The sequence below is a fragment of the Chiloscyllium plagiosum genome, chromosome 36 (assembly GCF_004010195.1).
Source record: "Chiloscyllium plagiosum isolate BGI_BamShark_2017 chromosome 36, ASM401019v2, whole genome shotgun sequence".
Taxonomy (NCBI): domain Eukaryota; kingdom Metazoa; phylum Chordata; class Chondrichthyes; order Orectolobiformes; family Hemiscylliidae; genus Chiloscyllium; species Chiloscyllium plagiosum.
The window spans coordinates 19,194,709-19,209,308 of record NC_057745.1 but is presented as its reverse complement, the minus strand read 5'-3'; the positions used below and the strand labels follow the sequence as shown (position 1 = coordinate 19,209,308).

Below are 14,600 nucleotides of genomic sequence, written 5' to 3'. Positions count from 1 at the left end.
CACAGCTTCAACAATTGTATATTTGCCAATTCTCAGCTTCAAGTCTTATCTTATTCAGCCTGACTCTATCGTACGACTAGGGTAATCGATTTCATGTGACCATAAAGGTAGATAAATCTCTGGGACCTATCAGGTATATTCCAGGATGTTGTGGGAAGTTAGGGAAGAAATTGCAGGGTCCCGAGCAGAGATATTTGTACCATCTACAGCCTCAGGTGAGGTGCTGGAGGACGGTTAATGTTGAGCCTTTATTTAAGAACATGTCTAAAAAGAAATCTGAGAACTCTAGATCTGTGAGTCTGACATCAATGGTGGGTAAAGTTGTTGAAGGGGATTCTGAAAGAGAAGATTTATATGTATTTGGAGAAGCAAGGACTGATTAGGGATAGTAAGCATTGCTTTGTGTGTGGAAAATTGTGTCTCGCATGATTGAGTTTTTTTGAGGACATAACCAAAAAGATTGATGAAGACAGAGCGGTAGACATTGTCTACATGGAGTTTAGTAAAGCCTTTGACAAAGTTCTGCATGGTAATCTAATTTGTAAAGTTGATCACATGGGATTCAGGATACAAAATTGATTTGGTGGTCAGAGACACGGTGATGATGGCGGATTGCTTTTTGGATTGGAATCCTGTGACCAGTGGTGTTCCTCAGGGATTGGTGTTGGGTCTACTTTTGTCATTTATATAAGTGATTTAGGTAAGAATTTAGGAGGCATTGTCAGCACATTTGTGGATGACACCAAAATTGATGCTATAGTTGACACTGAAGAAGATTATTTAAGATTATAAAGAGATCTTGATTAGTTGTATCAATGGACTGAGCAGTAGCAGATGGATTTTAATTTGGATAAATGGAAGGTATTGCATTTTGGTAAGACAAACAAGGGCAAGTCTTATCTAGTTGATGGTAGGGCCTGGATAGCACGTCCAACAGAGAGACCGAGGTGTTCAGGTACATTGTTCATTGAAATTTGAATCACGGGTGGATAGGGTGGTTAAGAAGGTGTTTACCACACTTGCCTTCATTGCTCAGACCATTGACTGTAGGAGTTGGGATGTGATGTTGAGGTTATACAGGATGTTGGTGAGGCATTTTTAGAGTGCAGTTCTGGTGAACTTGCTATAGGAAGGATGTTATTAAATTGGAGAGGCTTCAGAAGCGATTTACCAGGATGGTGCCAGGACTGGAGAGTTTTGAGTTTTCAGGATAGGCTGGGACGTTTTTCACAGGAGCATAGGAGGTTGAGTGGTGACCTTATCGAGGTTTATAAAATCATGAGGGTCATAGCTAAGGTCATTTTGCAAAAGTCTTTTCCCTAGGGCAGGGGGCGGTTCAGGACGAGAAGGCATACCTTTAAGGTGAAAGGAGAAAGATTTAAAAGGTACTTGAGGGGCAACTTGTTCATACAGAGGGTGGTTTGAATGTGGAATGAACTGCTAGAGGAAGTGGCAGATGCAGGTATAGTTAGAACATTTAAAATAAATCTGGATAGATATGTGAAAAAGTTTAGGAATAGGATATGGGCCAAACACCGGCAAATGGGGCTAGTTTAGTTGGGAAACTTGGTCAGTTGGACTGTCTCTGTGCTGTGTGACTCTATAACTTTGAAATTAAATGCCTTTTTTGCTCAGCATTCAAAATTGCTTTACATTTATGCAATCTTATATTGCATCTATATCACACTGTGATCTGAAAGCACATAGTCTTTATCTTTTCACAGAGAAAAGTCGTTCATTTTCAGGAAGTCTATTCATTTTGAGATTCATTTCCCTTTAGTGACAGCATGTTAACAAGCAAACACAAGGTACTAAATCAGTTATACCATATAATTTGGTATAATACATATAATTAAACAAAGTATGATTTCTGTATGAAAAATGTGAAACTGGTGAGGCTTCTTGCTGTCACTTGAAACACAAGATATGTGGTGTGCGTGAAGAGTCCTTTGCTCTTGTCAACCAAATAATTATGATATTTTAATATGTTGATTATTATTGTAATTGTGGGCCAAAGCTAACTTTTCATAACATTTTGTTGTAATTTTTGAAAAGAGCACTTGTGCAAGTGTTTTACTGTTGAAAAAATGTAATTCATCACTTTAATTTTAAATTGATTTTGAAACACTTGTCACAGCCAATCAATTTGCTTACTGAGGGGAAAGGAAAGTTCAGCTATTCAGGTTTTATTTATATGAATTTGTTTACCCAGAATAGCACAGCTTGGCATGCTCCTCTGATTTTTCTTTCTCTTTCTGTGAACAGTCATCTGGAGCCCACGAACTATCCTGTCTTGTTGCATGGTATTTCTCATTTATGTGCTGTTCCTCTGTGATATCACCAGAAAATAGTGTCTGGTTCATCATGCATGGTGATGACATTTAAATTACGTCACCACCATCTTTCTTGTCCCCTCAGTTGTCTGACGTGTCACATTCCTTACCCAAATTTCAGTACAGGATACACAAAAGTTTTCTCCAGGTAGTATTAGCAAATCAAAAGCTGTAGTCTTTGTTTCCTGCCACAAACTGTTTTGTAGATACGGAGATTATGCTGTCCCTTGGTAACTGTCTGAGTGTGAAACCAGATTGATCAGAACATTTTGTTATCATTGAAATTGAAATGAGCTCTGATATGTATGTGTTTTATCACAGTGAATGTCAACCTCCAACTTTGTATCATTGCCTGACCTTACCCCTCAACTGCTGCTGAAGCCCCCATCCATAGCTTTATTACATTTAGACTGTTCCATTGCTCTCTCAGCTGATATTCCATTTAACAACCTGCATAAACTTAGAACTCTTTCAAAACTATGTTGCTTGTGCCCCATTGACTTGACACCCCCTGCACTTGCAGAGCTGATTGATGGCTAATTTAAAAGTTGAGTTGATTGTTAGATTTAGGTCCCTCTAACTAAAAGTAAATAGTATTGACAAACTCTACACTTTTTTATTCTTATTGCTACTGTAAAGAACTTCATGTTTTCTCTGCAGTAGTTTCGTCCACCCACTCAACCTTTCTATATCTGCCCACAGCTTTGTCATAATCTGTTCATAGCATACTTTCCTCCCTATCTTTGTTTCATCTCCAAACTAATTTAAGTCATTGATGTAAATTGTAAGAAGCTGAGGTCTTGGCAGGAATCCACTCATTATATCTTGGCAATCTGAAAAAGACTCATTTTATGCACTATGTTGTCTGCTTCATGAGCTACTTTATGCAAAAATAATCATTAGCCACCACTTCTTAAACCCCAGGATGACGTTCATGACTACTTGGGTGACCCTTCTGTCCGCAGCATCAGCAGTTAGCTCAGTGCTGTTCCCTGGTAATTCTAATTCCACTAAGTTCCTCTCTTTTATTTACCTCCCGATTTTACTTTTAATTTACTTTTGGATCTTCTACAGTGAAGGCAGAAGAAAAATATTTGTTCGTTTTATCTGCAGTTTCCTGGTTATCACTACTAACCTCCCATTGTTGCTCTTCAGCATAAGAGCATTCACTTTTCTTTTTAAGTATCTGTAGAAACTCTTGCCATTTGTTTCACACTACAAACCAGCTTCCTTTCATACTCTTAACATTTTTCTCCTGATGAATCTATCAGTTGATCCACACTATTCTTTATATTTTGTGAAAACAGCTGACCTGCTGCTCATCTTTATATGTTTATGTTTTCTTCAAATTTGATGCTTTGCTTAACTACTTTAGTTAACGAAGGACAATGTGTTGTCCCCTTGTAACTTTTCTTTATAGTAAGAATATATTTAATTATTCTGATATATCTCCTTACATGTCATTCAATGAGATCATGATTGATCTGATAATTCTCAACGCCACCTTCCTCCCTTTTCCCCTATAAACCTTAATTCCCTTTCTGGCTAAAATCTGCCCATTTCAGCCTTGAATATAGAAGCGCAGCTTCTACAGCCCTCTATGGTAAAACAAAATTCTACAAATTCACTACCCTGTGACAGAAAGTATTCTTCATCTCTGTCTTAAATAGGTGACTCCTTATTCTGAGATTATGCCTGCTGGTACTAGATTATCTGACAAATACATTTTGTGCCTAATCTGTCAAATCCCTTAAGAATATTGACTGTTTCAATAAGATTGCCTCTCAGTATTTTAAGCTGCAATGAGTACAGCCCCAACCGACTCAACTTCTCCTGACAAGGTAGTCCTTTTGGATAAGGAGCAAAAACCTATTCATGTTGTTCCAGGCATGATCTGACTAGTAGAAAATGAGGACTGCAGATGCTGGCAATCAGAGTTGAGAGTGTGGTGCTGCAAAAGCACAGCAGGTCAGTCAACATCCAAGGAGCAGGAGAATCAACGTTTCAGGCGTAAGCCCTTCATCAGGAATGAAGCCTGATCTGACTAGTGTCTTGTATCACATTGTGTTAATAAAACCTCCCTCCTTTGATTCTCCATTCCTTTGAAGTAAAAACATTCCATTTGCCTTCCTATTTACTGCTGAACATGGACGCTAGTTTTTTGTAATTTAGTTTATTTAATTTTTGCACGGAGATTTCTGATACCAGAAAAAAGCATCCAATGAATGTGCAAAAATTCACTAGATCCAAATCAGGTCTGGCTTTGTAGGCCTGAGCAGAAATGTTGGTATGGCGATGATGCCCACTCTTCATGAGAGTTCTGTTTACAAGGAATAGTGTGAATTTGAATCCTTTTCTGTGGTTTGAAATGGAATCTTTCCCATCTTTTTATTGAGTGAAAGAAATTTAATATTTATCTTGTTTAATAATTTTTTTGTGTTCTAGAAATCCCAAATAGACTCATGATTATTTTCAGGAACTGATCTCCACATTTAAAATAAAAACTAATTTTGAATCTACAATGCCTGATTTCAGTCTGTGGTCTGTCTTGGCAAGCAATAATGTTGTTTGGAATCTGAACAACACGCTCATAATATTTAAAGTACATTTGCTTAATTGTGTTGATATCAACCTCAGAATCCTGAATAGGTGTTCAGTTTTCAAGTATAAGTGTTCTACCAGAGAAATTGTCATCATTTTCTGTTTCTATTGGGAGACATGTAGAACACAAAAATGAGAGAGATGTACAGCACGGAAATAGACTCTTTGGTCCAACTTGTCTATGCTGACTAGATATCCTAATCTAGTCCCGATTACCAGCACTTGACCCATATCCCTCAAAACCCTTCCGAATCATATAACCATCCAGATGCCTTTTAAATGTTGTAATTGTACCAACCTCCACCACTTCCTCTGGCAGCTCATTCCATACACGCATCACCTTTTGAATAAAACTGTTGCCCCTTAAGGTCCCTTTTAAATTTCCCCCCCCTCACCCTAACCCTATGCCCTCTGGACTTACCCACCCCGGGGAAAATACATTGTCTATTTACCTTATCTATGTCTCTCATGATTCTATAAACCTTTATGATAAATATATGTGTGATTCGTCATTAGGAAACAACCTATTGAGCACAGGCAGGAATCATTGGACTGGTCAGATGTGCAGGCAAATGAAAAATGAAACTCAGTATGGATTTGGGGAGGTCAAATAGAGCCAATACAGTAATTGGAAGGATATTGGGATGCAGAGAAGAAATGAGGGATTTTGAAGTGATGACCACAGATTTCTGAAGATCTGAGAATAGGTTGATAAAGTGGTTTATTAGCTAAGGCATTAACTATAAGAGCAGGGAGGTTATGATGGAGCTACGTGAAATACTGATTAGGTTGCAACTTGAATTGTATAGTTCTGGTCACCTCATTATAGAAAGGATTGCATTCAAGTGCAAGCATGTTATCGATTTAAGAATATTGCAGCAATAGGGTAAGATTGGATAGGCTGTGATTTTTTTTTCTTGGAACAGAAGGGGCTGGTAGATTTGTTTGAGGTGTACAAGATTGCAGGGGGGGTGGATAGAGTGGCCGAGATAGATCTATTTTCGTTGGCAAATGGTGCGGTGACAAAGGGTCATAATTTAAAATAATTGGTAGAAGGATAAGAGAGGAAATTAGGAAAAATGTAGTAGGAGTCTTGAACTGATTGCCTGAAAGGGGTCATAGAGATAGAAATTGTGACTTAATTTTAAAAGTTTATGAATATGAATCTGAAGTCCTGTCATTTTGCAGCGACCAGAACCAAGTGTAGGAAATTGGCATTAGCCTGGTGGCTATTTCTTTGGCTATCCGGCCATGATGGGCAAAGTGATCTCCTCTTGTGCTGTAAATTCTTCTGTGTTTTCTAAATGTTCTAAATATCTGAAGAGAAAGCGTAAGCAAGGTATGGATAATGAGTGGGGCAGGAGCAGTCTGTGAATTGCTCCTTGGGAGAGCTAGCATGGGCACAAGGGGTCAAAATTCTGTGCCTGAATTATCCTGTGATTCTATATAAGTGGCTATTGTGATCTGATAGCAGATATTCAAAATGTGTGGATCAATGGAGTGATGACTGTGACACTTCCTGACATTTTAGTTTACTTTGTTCATGAGATGTGGGCATCCCTAGCTAGGCCAACGTTTATTTCCCATCTTTAACAGCCCTAGAGAATGTGATGGTGTGCTGCTTCTTGGGCCACTGCAAGCAGGATGGTGTGTGATTTGGACAGGATATTGCAAATGGTGGTGATCTTGTGTACCTCCTGTTCGTGTCCTTCAAGATGTAGAAGTCACGGGCTTGGAAGGCGCTGTCGAAGGAGCGTTGATGAATTATGGCAGTGTAGCATGTAAGTGTAGGTCTTGCTGCTCTTGTAGGTAAAAACAATGACTGCAGATGCTGGAAACCAGATTCTGGATCAGTGGTGCTGGAAGAGCACAGCAATTCAGGCATTGCTGCTCTTGTATCAATGATGAACAGAGTGCAGGTCAGAGTTGTATTTGGATGCCAATCAAGCGGGCTGCTTTGTCCTGGAATTTGTCAAACTACTTGAGTGTTAGTGAAATTGCACTTATTCAAGTAAGTGAATAGTATTCATGATGTTGCTGATTGAGCCTTGGAGGTAGACTCATATGAGATATACAGCACAGAAATTGACCCTTCTGTCCAACTCATCCATGCTGACCACATATCCCAAATTAATCTAGTCTCATTTGCCAGCACTTGGCCCGTATCCCTCTAAATGCTTCCTATTCATATACCCATCTCAATGCCTTTTCGATGTTGTAACTATATCAGCCTCCTCCACTTCCTATGTCAGCTCATTCCATACATGCACCACCTCCTGTGTGGAAAAAGTTGCTCCTTAGACCCTTTTAAATCTTTCCCTTCTCACCTTAAACCTATGCCCTCTAATTCTGTTCTCCCCCACCCTGGGGAAAAAAAACCTTGTCTATTCACCATATCCATGCCCCTCATGATTTTATAAGCCTCTAAGCTTACCCCTCAACCTCCAACATGTCAGTGTTCATGGTGTTCTCGAATTTATTAATAGGGGCATAGAATACAAGAGCAAGGAGGTGATGTTGAATTTGTACAAGGCACTTGTTAGAACTCAGTGGGAATATTGTGTACAGCTGTGGATGCTACATTATGAAAAAGATGTGGATGCATTAGACAAAGTGCAGGAGCGATTTACAAGAGTAGTTCCAGGAGTGAAAAGTTTCACATATGAGGATAGAATGAAGAAGTTGGGATTGGTCTGCTTGGAGATAAAAAAGGCTGAAAGGCAATTTGGTAGAGGTTTTCAATATCATGTATAGCTGAACAGAGTAGTTTGGGAGAAATTGTTCCGACTGTTAATTGGGCATAGATTTAAGGTGATGTGAGGAAAAAAATCTTTTTTCACATAGAATAGAGTATTGAACGCAGTGGAGACAGGTTCAATTGAGGCATTCAGGGGGATGTTAGATGGTTTTATTAGATAGTAATGGCGTGCGGTGGTGGTGAAAAGACAGGAGACAGGAGAAAAGCCATGGTAAAATTTGACATTCTACAAATCTAAAATTCATTTTTCAGGATCATAAATAATTTAATAGTAATTACGACTTCAGTTGAGTTGCACCTTATTTTCAACAATGCATAACTTTTTCATGTAGTAATGGCAAACACTAACAGGTTCACCATGATAATAATCACAAAGCCTAGGCCATTTTTGCTTAAACATGAATGCTGTACGAAACTGAATTTCAAAAGGTGTGGAATTATTTTGAATGGAAATAACATTCCTAGACAATTGTACACTACTTTAAATTTAAGTGATATGGACTGAGATTTCCTTGTGGGATTAAAAACAATTGATCTCATTTCAGTTCAGGATATGAATGTGAGGAGTTGTCTTGTTTATTGATTTTGTATATAAAACAAACTATTCTACTTCGGAGTACATTCACAAAGGACAATGAAGAAATTATTAATTGAAGTTTGAGTGAATTGTAGGTTGCAATTTATATTGCATTTTTTTGAAATGTTCAACTGTTGTTTTAAATGCCAGTAATTATTTAAAATTAGGCACTAGTACCTTCACATTGCTGTTTTAAAATGTTGAAATCATTCAGTCAAAAACTGAGCAGTTCAATGATCAACAATGAAGCTCTTGAATACTTAGAACTGTAACAGTTTATATTGAGCTTGTCTTCTCAGGAGTTTAGGATGTCTTGTAGCTGAGCAATGTTGAAGTACCTTTATTAAATGGGTTTTATTTTTGTGGCAGGATATGTGACAATGTTTACTCAACAGTTTATTAAAAATGCAGACGAAAGTTGTTTTGGACCTCAAAGTGCTAAGTATTGCAGTGCAGTTTGTTCTCTGTTTGTTTTTGTGGACCTGGATCATTTTATGTGATGAATAATTGGTTAGCTGGTGTTTCATTGCATGCATAAGCAGGGTTGGCACCTTAGAGATAAGTGTGCAAGAAAATGCCAGCATTTATACCTCGTGCCTTTATTAAGTCTTGAACACATCTGGCAGAGTTTCAAAGCAATGCATTTTAATTGCAGCTACTGTTACGAAGGCAAACTTGGAAGTCTGTCTGTATTGAGCAAGCCCCATACATGCTAAGTCAATGGATAATTAGATGCTCAGTGTTGAAAAGGAAGATTTTGACAAGAACTTACTTTACCTGTATCTTGTTTAAAAAAATAATTATACTCAAGTATTGAATGTTTTACTGTAGGATTGTTAAGAAATTTTTGATTTGTGAAGTAATTTATAATAATTCCAGTTTATCTAAATATTCCAAGTAAATTATAGGCAATATTAAATCATTGACCTCATAGGGTACTTAATTTTGGGATAAAATAAAACAACCTCTGGGCAATTAGGAATGGGCAGTAAATGCTGGCCTAGTCATCAACACATTCATCCTGTGAATGAATAAAAAGAATGAAAAGAAATCGCCATTTTTAAAAGCATATATTCTGTGCAATGAAGTTTGCACTTAGGTATCATTATTCAGTGTTGTGCATCAAGAACGCAGACATTTCAAAAGATGCGTGTGCTTTGTTTCCGAGTCTGTACCTGTAGGATAACCTTGTATTCTAATTGTACAAAGTTCTGAATTTGATTTTTTGTTTCTAGGAAAAGTTTCGGAGAGGGCAACTCTTCCACCTTTTGGGAGAGACCCAGGAATCCCAGTATGTCAAGTAAGTTTATACTTGCCACTTTTTTTGATCAGCGTTTGATTATGGTGCATAGTCGTACTCTATTTAATTCTGAAGGATGCATGGTTTTAATCAAGTAAAATGAAACCTTGGAAAAGGTTTTTACCTTAAAATCAGTTGTGTCTTAATCTGCCCAGGGCAAAAGAAAATGTTGCTGTTTGTGTGGATATTTTGTGCTTCTTTCTCACTGTCTCAGCATAATTTTCAAAAAAAGGTTTGTCAGTTGTACTCAATAAATCATAATGAATATGAATATTTCAGCTTGATGAATATGTCATGGTATATTCATGTGCAATGTTTTCTTTAAGATGTGCAGCTATTCGGCAACCCTAAACTTGACCCCTGCACAAATCAGTACCATTTCATTTACTGTGTGTGAGGTTACATCAGACAAATTGAAGGGATACACAAGGACATCACCCCAGCATTGTTTGCAAAAAAAAGAACATTGGCATTGTGTCGTCATTTTTTATCAGTTTTTAATCCCATCCTAATTTGCATTGTGAGGTAGAGGCTGTATTGGTATTCTGAACTGTGATTTGTGGGTGAGTGTCCTGTTTTCACATTAAACTTTATTATTTACATCATGTAGCCATATTTATGTTTGCCTGAACATTTTCAAGGTAAGTGGGGTATCCATTCAAGAGAAGTGCTGCGACAGTTAGAGTGTAAAAGAATGAGAGGTGATCTCACTGAAACACACAGAATTCTTAAGGCTTGACAGGATAAATGATGAGAGGATGTTGCCAGTCATGGGAAAGTCTAGGACCAGAGGGCTTAGTTCCAGAATAAAGGGGTGTCAGTGTAGGACTGAGATGAGGAGCGTTTTTTTCTCTGACAGTTGAGAGTCCTCCTTGCCACTACAAGCTGTAAGAGTACAATCCTCATGTACATTTAAGACTGAGATCGATCCTTGACCAGTAGGGGAATCAGGAATTACGGAGGTCGGGCAGCAAGTGGATGCGAGGCTTGTTGGATCAGCCATGATTATGTTGAATGGCAGAGCAGGCTTAATGGGTTGCACAAGCAACTCCTGTTTCTATGTCTTATGGTTTTGTGAGCCGGAGGCATTAATCTGGTTCAAGCATTTTATTCTCACCTCACCATTCTAACATCTCAGGAAAGGCAAGAATATCCTCAGTGAATTTTATGCCAGTCCTTTGTCCTGCCACAGAAACCTGAAGTTATCAAGTGTAACTTCTTTGCTGAGTTTTCAGTCAACCCTGTCGGTATTGAGATTGAATCAAAGCTTAGAGTCATGGAGTTTTTAAGCACTGATAGTAACCCTTCAGCCTATCATGTTTGAGTTAATCATCAAGCATCCATCTATTCTAATCCCTTTGTCCAGCACTTGGCCCATAGCCTTGTATGTTGTATGGTGGAGCCTTCAAATGTTCATCAGTGTTTAGTGGGTTCCTACCTCTACCACCCTTATAGGCAGAGTTCCGGTTAGTTCCAACGCTTTGGTGAAATTCTTTTTTCCTCAAATCCCCTCTAAACTTCTTGTTCCTTCTCTTAAAACAGTGTCCTTTGATTCTTGAATCCTTTACTAAGGGGAAAAAAATTGTCCTTCATAATTTTGTGCACTTGAATCAGATCACTCCTCAGCCTTCTCTGCTTTAGGCAAAGTAACTCCAGCCTTATCTAGTTTCTTTCTCTGGGTTCCAGCCTAGTAAATATTCTGTGTATATGTCTTCTGTACTTTCTAGTGCTTGTTATAGTTGATGACTAGAAATGTACATATACTGTGTGATCCACCTAATGTTTTGTATATAGCTCCGTCATAAACTCCTTGCAAGTGTATTCAGTCCTTGATTAATAAAGCGAAGTATTTCATTTGCTTTTTTAACCATTTTATCCATCTGTCCTACTGTTTTCAAGGATTTGTGATGTAGACTCGAAGGTCCCTCTGAACCTTTTCGCTTTCTAGTGTCTGAGCATTTGATGTGTACTGCTTTGGGGAGAAAGTGAGGTCTGCAGACGCTGGAGATCAAAGCTGAAACTCAAGGATTTGTGATGTAGACTCGAAGGTCCCTCTGAACCTTTTCGCTTTCTAGTGTCTGAGCATTTGATGTGTACTGCTTTGCCTTGTTAGTCCTTCTAAAATGCATCTCACACCTTTCAGAATTAAGTTCCATTTGCCACCGTTCCCCATCAGTGTTGTCCTGTAGTCTAAGACATGCTTCCTTGTTATTTACCACACCACCAAATTTCCTGTCATCTGTAAACTTATTGGTCATACCTTTTACATTCATGTCTTGAATATTAATGTACAGGAAAAACAGCAAAGAACTCAGCTCTGTACGTCACTGGACACAGGCATCCAGTTACCCTTTGACTATCACCCTCTACTTCTTACCCTTAAGCCAGAATGGGTTCAGTTTGCCCTGGATTCCGTGGCTTCTTATCCAGTCTGTCATGCAAAACTTTGTCAAAAGCCTTTCTGAACCCCATGTCCATCAACTTGCTTCATGAGCCTTTCTGTAAAGAGTTGTTCAAAGTGCAAAGAGGTGTGTAGTGTGTTGATAAATAGGAATTTTATCATTACTTTTCATTACTTTTATGCTGCTTTTGTTCTAAATTAAACTTCTTGAAAGGTTGTCAAAAATTTTCAAAATTATAACTTTGTTCACATACACAGCTATAATTCAAAAATATTCATTGACAGTAAAATGTTTTGTGAAGTTGCTATATAAATGCCAGTTTTTCTGTGTAGAATGTTTTCTGTATTCCAGCAATAGTTAAGCCACAGGTTTTAAATGTATTCTGCAAAGACATCAAAATAGACTCATTGCTGTAAATTGTGGTTATACCATCTCGTTGACTTGTTATCTGCGATCCTCAAATATTGCTATCAAAGCCATTTCCCTTCAAAGAATTGACATTAGGTATCCAAACTTGCATTGTTGTGCAAAACCCAACTCTCTGGGAAAATATTTCTTAGAGAACCTCTCTCTCTCTCAGCCCCTATTTGAGGCCACCTTGTTGGTTGACTTTACCCCATAGCAGATGCTACGGATAAAACATTAGATTAGATTAGATTCCCTACAGTGTAGAAACAGGCCCTTCGGCCCAACAAGTCCACACCGACCCTCTGAAGAGCAACCCACCCAGACCCATTCCCCTACATTTACCCCTTCACCTAACACTACGGGCAATTTAGCACGGCCAATTCACCTAACCTGCACATTTTTGGACTGTGGGAGGAAACCGGAGCACCCGGAGGAAACCCACGCAGACACGGGGAGAATGTGCAAACTCCACACACAGTTGCCTGAGGCAGGAATTGAACCTGGGTCTCTGGCACTGTGAAGCAGCAGTGCTAACCACTGTGCTACCGTGCCGCACCTTAGTTTCTTCAAAGTAATTAAAATATGCTTGAGTTGACTAAACATTTCCATAGTTGAAGATACCTTGCTTGATAGCTTAGTTCCCAAGATAGCAAGTCCACTCACTTTGTGTAAAAATCTTCCATTTGGTTCCCCTTTCCAACACTTTAACTTTGTCCACTTTTATCATGGTCTAATTGCCTCAATGAATTTGGTTATCCCCTTTCATAACTCCAAAATTGTAGCAACGTAATTTGAAAATTGCCTTTCCAAAGAAATCTTGCCTAATTTCATTCAATTTTAAGGCTGAATATTAAACTTCTGATACAGACTTTGGATCATGTATCATCAAGTATCTTGCACAGCAATCAAATTTGAATTTGCAAGCTGTATATCTGTTAAAGAAACTCAGCCCCTACTGGATGGGCAGTTTAATATTCTTTGCTGTTATGACCACAATCTCTTTTCTGATTCTGCCATATTGTATGACTGGTTCTTCTATTCACCACATACTTTTGGTTGTTTTCATACTGATTTAATTTGGAGTCACAGAATCATTTAGTGCAGGAGAAGCTGTTCGGCCAATTGCGTCTGCACCATTCAAAAGCTGCTCTAAATCTATGCTAGTCTCACTTTCCAGCACTTGGCTCATAGCTCTGAATATTATGACATTTCAGCTGCTCCTCCAAATACTTTTTTCAAGGTTATGAGTTTCCTGCCTGAGTTATCCTCCCAGGCTGTGCATTGTCGATTGCCATCACCCTCTGGGTGAAAAATATTTTTCTCAAATACCCTCTAGTCCTCTGCCTTTACCTTAAAATATGCCCCTTGTTATTGGCCCTTCAACTAAGGGGAACAGCTATTTTCTATCCAGTCTGTCCATGCCCTTGTATTTCTCAATTAGACCCCCTCTCAGCTTTGTGTGCCCTGAAGAAAATAACCCAGCATATCCAGTATCTCTTCATAGCTCGACTGCTTCATCCCAGGTAGCATCCTGGTGAATCTCGTCTGCACCCCTCCAGTACAACCACATTCTTCCCACAGTCCAGTGACAAGAACTGCACAGAGTGCTCCAGCTGTGGCCCAAAATCTTGTACAGCTCCAACATAACCTCGCTGCTATGCTACGACTGAAATGTAACTGTTCCTCCTTAACTACCCTTTAATATTAAGTTTATGGGGACGGTGATGGCCTTGTGGTATTATTACTAAATTATTAATTCAGACCAGGGTAATGTCCTCGGGATCCAGGTTCGAATCCTGCCACAGCAGACTGTGGAATTTGAATTCAATAGACACCTGGAATTAAAGTCTAATGATGACAATTGTTGATTGTTAGAAAAACCCATCTGGTTCATTAATGTCCTTCAGGGAAGGAAACTGCCATTCTTACCTTGTCTAGCCTACATGTGACCCCAGACCCACAACAATGTGGTTGACTCTTAAACCACTTAGGGGCAAGCAATAAATGCTGGCCTGGCTAGTGATGCTCTCATCCCTTGAATGAATTTTTAAAAACTGCCTTCAGCAATCCATATGAACGGCCCTGCTTTACATGGCTGATTGCCTGTTCAAAAAATTTCATCAAATTTGTTGGATATGTGCTCCCTCAAACAAAGCCATGTTGACTATCCTTGATCAAACCTTGCCTCTCCAAGTGGAGATTAATTCTGTCCTTCAGAATT

At 38.8% G+C, this 14,600-nt stretch overlaps 1 protein-coding gene across 7 annotated transcripts in view; it reads left to right on the top strand.

Annotated features, from left to right (window-relative positions):
* Window positions 1–14,600, top strand: part of tcf12 (transcription factor 12) — a 330,257-nt gene that overhangs the window by 164,230 nt on the left and 151,427 nt on the right. For all 7 annotated transcript variants that reach the window (XM_043677463.1, XM_043677468.1, XM_043677462.1 and 4 more), the window contains exon 6: window positions 9,505–9,569. In XM_043677463.1, coding sequence (XP_043533398.1) covers window positions 9,505–9,569 — 65 coding nt within the window. The remainder of the gene's footprint in view (window positions 1–9,504; window positions 9,570–14,600) is intronic.